At 39.8% G+C, this 9,078-nt stretch overlaps 1 protein-coding gene across 3 annotated transcripts in view; it reads right to left on the bottom strand.

Moving 5' to 3' along the window:
* Positions 1 to 937: 937 nt before the first annotated feature.
* Positions 938 to 9,078, bottom strand: part of CAV1 (caveolin 1) — a 36,085-nt gene continuing 27,944 nt past the window's right edge. For all 3 annotated transcript variants that reach the window (XM_027539592.1, XM_027539593.1, XM_027539595.1), the window contains exon 3: positions 938 to 3,137. In XM_027539592.1, coding sequence (XP_027395393.1) covers positions 2,796 to 3,137 — 342 coding nt within the window. In that variant the 3' untranslated portion in view covers positions 938 to 2,795. The remainder of the gene's footprint in view (positions 3,138 to 9,078) is intronic.

The following is a 9,078-nucleotide window of genomic DNA, read 5'->3' as shown; positions in this document are numbered from 1 at the left end:
AAACTTTATTCTGGGTGTTTTCATGAGGATAATTCTTGGATGGAATTAACATTTAAATTGGTAGACTGAGTAAAGCAGATTGACCTCTCTAACATGGGTGGGCCTCAGCCAATCAGTTGAAGGACCAAACAGAACCAAAGAGCTGATCTTTTGTGTAGGACACAATTGCTCCTGCCTTACTTCCTTTGAACTGGAACACTGGATTTGTCCTGCCTTTGAACTCAAACTGAAACATAGGCTTTTCGTGGGTTTCAACCTGCCAGCTTTTGGACTGGAACTATCCCATCAGTTTTCCTGTGGCTTGTTGACTCACCTGCAGACCTTGAGACTTTTTAGCCTTAACTTGTGTGGACCAATTTCTTACTCCTCTCTCTCCCTGTACTTTCCTTATATATTCACATGGGTATATTTCATATATATATATGTATGTGTGTGTGTGTGTGTGTGTGTATATCCTATTGGCTTCTCTGGAGAACCCTGACTAATACAGAATATCTTAATGTAAACTTAGCCAAGGCCAAAATAAATTACTTCTGAAATGTACATCTTAAAAAATTCCAGTTAAGAAATGGCAAAGAGTCAAAGTATAACTGCCTCCCTGAATGTGTCAAATACCAATAGAGAAAGTTACCAATCACATAAAGTTGTTAGTGGCTCAAATTAGGTGACAAGTAACAAAATATTGATTAAACTGCTAAACAAATACTTATTAATTATAACTTTTATCTGAAGTAACTTATGAATGGTGATGACCTTAGAAGAAAGATCCCAACTAAATGACTTTTTAATAGTTGAAAAATGGAAGACCACCACCCCCTAAAACATACTCCAATAATGTACAGACTCTATGTACATGCACTTCACACACACACACACACCACACTACAGAAATCAACACATGCAGGCCTGTTTTGGGGAAAAATAATAAATCTGACTATTTAACTGTTAAACATTTTTATTGTGTAGACTTATTACAGGACATGCAAGATAAAAAAAGTGTAAAATATCAGTAAGCATATAAAAATTTCAGCAGTCTTTTGGACCAGCACTTGATTTGCACAAGGGAATAAGCATCTATATAGAACAGACATGTCTTGGGATACACAGTTTACAGATTGAATCACAAAACAATTTCCCAAGTGATTTTCCTCATATAAAGATAAAAAAACTTTTCACTTAAAAATTATTCAGTATAGTACATTTTCAGTTATGTACACAGTTTAAAAGTAAAACTATGTCCATGCCAGTGTCTGTTTTAATGCAGAAAACCTAAATAGGTAACAGGTTGGCGATTAAAGTGCCAGGAAAACTGGAAGAGGCAAAAAAAGAAACCAAGCAGAATTCTAACAGGTGTATGGAAATAAAAGCATAACTGAAGGTTAAAAATAAAGTCCCCCAGGGAAGAATCTTACTATGAGCAGGAGGAATAAAAAGCTTTTGGATGTACCAGGCAGCTTTCTGTATGACTCAGGTTTACAGGTAAAATTCCTCAGTTTGAATTCAGAAGAATTTGAATTTATTCCAGCAAAATTACCTCCATCTTTTATTACTGCCTCCTCCCCCATCTTCTCTCTGAGCAAAGTGACGCTTGGCTTAAGTCCAAAGCTCGTGGCAGGGGGAGGGGCCATGTGTCACAGCATAACAGGCAGTTGCAAGTGCTTTAATTTGAAGGGGTCACATTTGCAACAACTCTGACAGTCTCACACAATGGCCTCCATTTTATGAGCCCTTCCCCGGAGGCCCACTGATCAGCTGAAAAGGGAACACAATGTTCAGCCACTAAACCACCCCGGTGATGGATTAGTTTGGAGTCAGGAAAGCGTGATTATTCTTGAAAATAAACGAAGCTGAATAGACATGCTGACCTCATTCAGCTAGTGAGAGGCAGGGAAAGTTGGCTTCCACTTCTGCCAGCCCAGAGGGCTTGGCCCCATTTATTCACCTTAATTCATTTAATGAGGCTGATGTGGACCATACCCCATATGGATAAAGATGTTGTGTGATCAAGTACAGACATGAACTTCATCTGATCCCATATCTTGGAGTCAGAAATAAGTGTGAAGAACTAGGTAATGGATTTTTCTAATTTTGGTCTTCAGGAAGGCTGCTGACCTAATGAAAGTTGATGAGGTGGACCCTATTTTAAAAGGAAAACCTGGAGAACAGGAAGGCACTTAGGTGTTATCATCTATGTAACAAATATCCAGGCATACAAGTATCTATCACAGGTTAAAACTTCAAGAAAGTAAGGCAATAGATCATGTGCAGATTATGTTTTCTAACTTGATGAAGATCACTAGATCCCATTGAATCACTACAGTGAATGGCAGCAATTCACTAAACACTTCAGAGGGAAGAGTTTGCTTAAAACTGCCCACATATCTGTACACTCAGTGACAATAGCCTGGAATACTTGAATACTTCCCTTACCATAAAATGATCGACATTTTAGAACAGGCAGTTGAGGTTGTTAGTTCTTTTTTTCCTCCTCAGTTCTTCATATTTCTCTCAAGTTATCTTTTAACAATAGGTTCATATCTCAGCCAATAGGACAATGATCCAAATGAAAGAAAAATATTTTAAATGGGTTTTAAAAGTTCAGACAACCCCCAACACAGACAACCCAATAGCTCAGAGGAGAAAAATAATAGTTATGAAGACTGAGAGAGTGATATCTTTGTTCTGAACCAGGAAATTCATTCATATGCTGTTGCTATACTAGCAACTTGAAATCGGCACTGAGAAAATTAAAAGGGAAGAAAGAACCATATATACTTCTATCCTTGAAATGTCATTTATATTTCTTTCTGCGTGTTGATGCGGATATTGCTGAATATTTTGCCAATAGCCTCAAACAGCGGGTCACAGAAGGTGTGGACGTAGATGGAATAGACACGGCTGATGCACTGAATCTCAATCAGGAAACTCTTAATGCATGGTACAACTGCCCAGATGTGCAGGAAAGAGAGAATGGCAAAGTAAATGCCCCAGATGAGTGCCATTGGGATGCCAAAGAGGGCAGACAGCAAACGGTAAAACCAGTACTTTGTCACAGTGAAGGTGGTGAAGCTGGCCTTCCAGATGCCATCGAAACTGTGTGTTCCTTCTGGTTCTGCAATCACATCTTCAAAATCAATCTGAAAAGAAGAAGTGACAGAACATGAGCTTGAAATAGAAGAAACAAGAAAAAACCCATTTCTGAGTATGCATAAATATATATTAGCTTTTATGTACAGGTTCTGTGTAAAATGCTTAAAGGCACCCAGCAGCATCAGCCTCACTCGGAATATGTGGGAAATGCAGATTTGGGCTCCACCCAGACCTCTAGGGGTAGTGTCGAGGTGGATTTCTAACATGTTCTCTGGGTGTTTCTTCGCTATGTGAACGGTTGAGAACTGCTGCTCTAGGGAAAACTAAAGGGATATGATAAAATTCTTGCCTTCAAGTAAAGCCCAGCAATATGGATAAGTATACTAGGCATTCAGTAGAATGTAAATAACATGACCTAAGTTAACTGCATTCCAAGACAACTACACAAACAATGTTAAGAGGTAGTTAGTTCATATGTGCTAAATCACTTCAGTCGTATCTGACTCTTTGCGACCCTATGGGCTGTAGCCCACCAGGCTCCTCTGTCCATGGGTTTCTCCAGGCAAGAAAATGAGTGGGTTGCCATGACCTCCTCCAGGGGATCTTCCTGATCCAGGGATCGAACCTACATCTTACATCTTCTGCATTGGCAGGTGGGGTCTTTACCACTAGCCCCACCTGGGAAGCAGTTCATGACTGATTGTCAACTCTCCAACACTCAGCTGGTAGAATATCTTCAGGAAATTAGATCATTGTGGGCTCTGAGGATTTAAGAAATCTTCATTGTGTGACGGGATTTGAGCAGGGATTGGAAAATGGGGTATGGCTTGGAAAGGAAGGAAGAAGGGATCTGGAAAACGCTGTGATCAAGGCCCCAGGACAACGAAGGATGATGCAGTGAGTGTCACAGACAGATAGACCTGTGTGGCCATGGCTGAAAAGAAAGGTTGGGGCCAGACTCAATTTTACTTTATATAAAGTGGTGATGGGGGCGGTGGGGGGTGAGGGGGCGGTGTCTGTTGAAGATGTTGGAGCAGAGGAATGCAGCCACAATCCAATTCAGTCATTTACCAACATGAATTTGATAGCAGTGTCTAGGCTAGGGGAAAAGGAAAAGAGACTCAAGGAAGAAAGATTCTTGCAGTATCCCAAGTTTGAGATGGCAGGGCCAAAACTGTAATAGTGACCATGAAAAAAGAGAAGAATGAATTTCAGGGATGTTAAAGGAAGAGTACCCAGGACTTGGTTACTTCAAGGATAAGGAGAGAGAAAAGCCTAAGATGAACTTTGAGCTTCAGGTCTGCCTGCCAGAGAGAGTTGGGCATGCATGCCAAGTTGCTTCAGTTGAGTCCGACTCTTTGCACCCCTATGGATCATAGCCTGCCAGGCTCCTCTGTCCATGGGATTCTCCAGGCAAGAGTACTGGAGCTTGTCTGGACTGCTGCTTAATCTTGAGCTTTAAGGATTAAAGCCATGCCCTCTTTCAGGGGATCTTCCTGACCCAGGGATCGAATCTGCGTCTCATATCTCCTGCACTGATAGGCAGATTCTTTACCACTAGCACCACCTGTGAGGCCCATTACAGGTTGATTTTGTCTTTATTCAAAACTTTTACTGTTTCTTCAATTTAAAAACTAAGTTCTCTCTTAACATTTTCTTAACTGCCTTCCTAATTTTCTTCTTGCTGTTAATGTCACCTCTGCTCTCTCTAGGGGCTTCCCAGGCGGTGCTAGTGGTAAAGAACCATTTGCCAGTGTAGAAGACATAAGAGATGTGCGTTCAATTCCTGGGTCAGGAAGATCCACTGAAGTAAATCAGGGCAACCCACTCCAGTATTCTTGCCTGGAGAATCTCATAGACAGAGGAGCCTGGCAGGCAATGGTCCATAGGGGTGCAAGGAGCTGGACACCACTGAAGCAACTTAGCAGCAGAAGCAACACCTGTACTAGTCCCTTTTGGTGGCCACTGGAAAATAATCAAATTAGTTTGTAGTCATGTAGCAGTTAACTAAGTGCTTCTACATGTATTGTCTCCATGTGACCTAGGGTTTCAAACCCTAGGTTTGAAATCTGGGAAGGTAGGTTGTCATTTTACAAAAGAAGATACATAGATTCGGAGACATAATGGTGGCTTGCTAAAGTCAAACACAGCAGAGGTGGGGACAGGATGCAAGCCTAGCCCCTTTCCCAATAGCATTCTTTCCCACAGAATTAATTTGCAGGAGCTTTTATCCATCTGGAAGGATTATATAGACTAAAGCATGGGGTAACAAAATTACCACCAGAAGTGTAGGACAGAGCCAGTTTAACTGCGGAGTGGTGGCAGCTATATGAAGGATATATGTATATATCCTTATATATAAATATATAAACCATATATATTATGTGGTTTGAAATATAAACACATTGATGACTGCCAGAAGCAATCCAATTGCACCCCACTCCAGTACTCTTGCCTGGAAAATCCCATGGATGGAGGAGCCTGGAAGGCTGCAGTCCATGGGGTCGCTGAGGGTTGGACATGACCAAGCGACTTCACTCTCACTTTTCACTTTCATGCATTGGAGAAGGAAATGGCAATTCAGTCCAGTGTTCTTGCCTGGAGAATCCCAGGGACGGGGGAGCCTGGTGGGCTGCTGTCTATGGGTTGCACAGAGTTGGACACGACTGACACAATTTAGCAGCAGCAGCAGCAATCCAGGCAAGCTCAGGATTAAGGAATGAGGACTTATGTGACTCCATGGAGCCTCTCAGTGCCAAGGAGCCACTTTTGGTTAAACACAATCAACTTCTTTTGGAAAAAAATACATGATGCTTACCAATAGTTAATGTTTATTTTCTAAAACATTCTGTTTCTTGATCTGTTGTCCAATGTCCTAAGAATATGTAATACATAGAAAAGGTATGTCCATAATTATCTAAAGGAAGTTAAATAAATTTATTGTTGTTCTAATGTTTTCTTTCCCTGTTTAGATCTAGACTCAGAAGTAAACATGTGTGTGTTTTAAAAGATTGTTGTAAATGTGTGGCAAGTCAGATCAATCTTTCAATGAAGTTTCTGTGCAGATACTTGTTTACTATAGGGTTTTGTTCTGGTACTGGATTTTCCCAAAGCTGTTAAAAATAAAGGTCTGTGCTTTTCCTTTGAAAGGTCCCCAAAGAATTTTATTTTTAAAAGATGACTATTTTGTAAGAGGATTTGGTGAAGTCAAAATGAATGCACTAGAGCAAGATATTCTTAATCTGAATCAAAGGTTGGGCAATGGTGGTCCATGAATGCCCTGAAGGGGGCACTTAATAGAAGAGGGCCATCACTTTTATAGAAAATAGTCTATTGCCAAAGGAGGCTGGTAAGGACTTTACAGGAACCAAGGATTCCTGTCTCTTTACAGAACAGAATTTAAGCATGTTTGCCTACAGATTCTTTTCCAAGGGAATGGATAGTTACTAACATTTGTTGACTGGCTATCGTGATCAAACGCTGTTCTCATTTAACTCACAGCAACTCTGTAATTTATTATTGCCATTTAATAGAAAAATGTGAAGTTTAATAGATTGTCCAGGTAAATAAGAGGTAGATTTGAATTTCCAACCTGGTTTGAAAGATATTGATTCTTTCTTTTAATACCACATTGCTTAAAAAATATTTTTCAAATTTTCTCTAAGGCAATCAGTATTTCATAATTAAAAGGCAAATTGACCAAAAAAAAAAAAAAAAAGAGAGAGAGAGAAAGAGAGAGATTATTGAGTTTAACCCTCTGGTAACTGTATGAATTCCCATAGCCTAGTCTCTGAGAACAGTGTTAGGATGAGGTCATACACTTATATACATGATTGGTCCTTGTTGAAGATCTATAAACATGTGCCATCTATGTAAGATTTCTTACTGATAATTTAATTTTTCTAAACATAAATATAAATGCTTTTTTCAGTGAACATTTTAGAAATTCTTAAGTTTTAAGTTGCTTAAAAAATTTGAGTGGTTACTTTTTTAATGCTTTCCAAAACTGCAGTGAGTATGATTTATCTTCAAATATCCAAGTGAATTTAGAGCAAGTCTCCAGGGGTGGAAAGCAACATGACAAAAATAACATGTTATATAAATATATTCCTTAGTTAGTTGCTGCTTTAGTCTTAAGAATGTAACATGGCTTAAAATAAAAGTCAATTAGATGCAGTTCAAGAGAGAAAAGGCAGGTTAAAGAAACACAGTGAAGCCAGAAATAATCTTTAGTTTCTCTCTACCTCCATTTCTGCAACAGTAATAGTAATATTGATAGGTGTTTGTGAGGAGGACATGAGAAAATTTATGTAAAGTGCTTGGCATGGGGATAGATCATTGCAATATAGTAAATACTCAATAAACAGCATTAAAAATTACTTGTTGTGGGTGACTACATTTTTAAATAGGCAATTGAAATAAGAGAAACTATCAGTTGCAAAGTACATGGTGGCTGTAAATTCAAACCTCATCAGTGCTTCAAAAGAGCTAACTTCCATCTGTAATAATCTTTACCACAACCTCTGAGGTACGTATCATTGTTCTCATTTTACATAATGAGGCTACTGTTGGAGGTTAAGACATTACCCAAGGTCATATGGATGATAAGGGGCAAAACTGGAACTTGTCCTTCTTTAAGTCTAACTTCCTTTTGCTTTTGTATCCCTGGGACTATAAGCTCTTCTAATTAGACCTGTTTGCTTAATTTTCACCCAGAATGATATGCTTCCTAAAACATGCACATTTTGATTATTAAAGAAATTACTCTTGTTAATGTTTCTATTTTAAGTTAGAACATCTAGTAACTAGGATGTTTTGCCTTTTTGGTACTGACTGAATTTCCATGGCCCTGCACATCATGTTCTCACAATCCTGGGCACCTAGCCAAGAACTCTCTCTCTAATTGGCAGATAAGGAAACTGAGGCACAATTTAAATGGACCAGATTTCTCAAGGTCCTAAGTGAATCAGTGAAATTAGAACTCTAATTTCCTGATTCCCAGGCCTAGGTCCACCCCTACCCGCCACACTATTTCCCTATGAATGTACATCTTTCTCCTTATGTCCCTTCTCTGCCTACCCCATTCCTAACTCTAGGTCTCCTGTAAGTCTCTCATTGTCTTCTAAGACATGGACTTGAAATATATCACTGTGTGAGGTTAGGAGAAATGTCCTTTGCTCAGCATGAATATAGAGATTTCTGTATACCTATTTAGGGTGAACAGGTGAAAACCAGAGGGAATATTTTGGAAAACATCCTCATTATACATTTTGAAACATTCATAATTGATTGAACCCAACAAAATTCTGTTAGTAATCAGTCATTCCATTTAAAGGCAGTTCACAATTCCATCCAAGCATAGTTGCCTTAGCAGATTCATAGATATATAAAGCTGAAGGGATTCTTAAAGAAAAGGAGATCCACTTGAGAGAGAGAAATTGATGGACAAAGCTGTCAGATGACCAGATCAAGAATGCTGCTGCTGCTGCTAAGTTGCTTTAGTTGTGTCCGACTCTATGCAACCCCATAGATGGCAGCCCGCCAGGCTCCTCCATCCCTGGGATTCTCCAGGCAAGAACACTGGAGTGGGTTGCCATTTCCTTCTCCAATGCATGACAGTGAAAAGTGAAAGTGAAGTCACTGAGTCGTGTCCGACTCCCAGTGACCCCATGGACTGCAGCCCACCAGGCTCCTCCACCCATGGGATTCTCCAGAATACTTTCCCACTTAATGGCAGGCGCAGACTTGGAATTCAGGCTTAGAAACTTTCCTGGGCTTTTCCACTACTGTCTGCTTATCACCGCACACCCTCCATCATCTGGATGCTACATTCCATTGCCAATGGAAAAGGCAACTAGGCTTGAATGTGAATTTGAACATCATTGAATGAAAAGTGGTGCCTTTTTCTGATTATCTCGTGTGCTCATTGTTCATATGCATCATGGGTTTGATTTATCCCTCATCAAAGCTGTCACTCTGGAGTCCCAT

The sequence above is a fragment of the Bos indicus x Bos taurus genome, chromosome 4 (genome assembly GCF_003369695.1).
Source record: "Bos indicus x Bos taurus breed Angus x Brahman F1 hybrid chromosome 4, Bos_hybrid_MaternalHap_v2.0, whole genome shotgun sequence".
In the NCBI taxonomy this organism is placed as follows: domain Eukaryota; kingdom Metazoa; phylum Chordata; class Mammalia; order Artiodactyla; family Bovidae; genus Bos; species Bos indicus x Bos taurus.
This window is presented reverse-complemented; position numbering and strand designations above follow the sequence as displayed.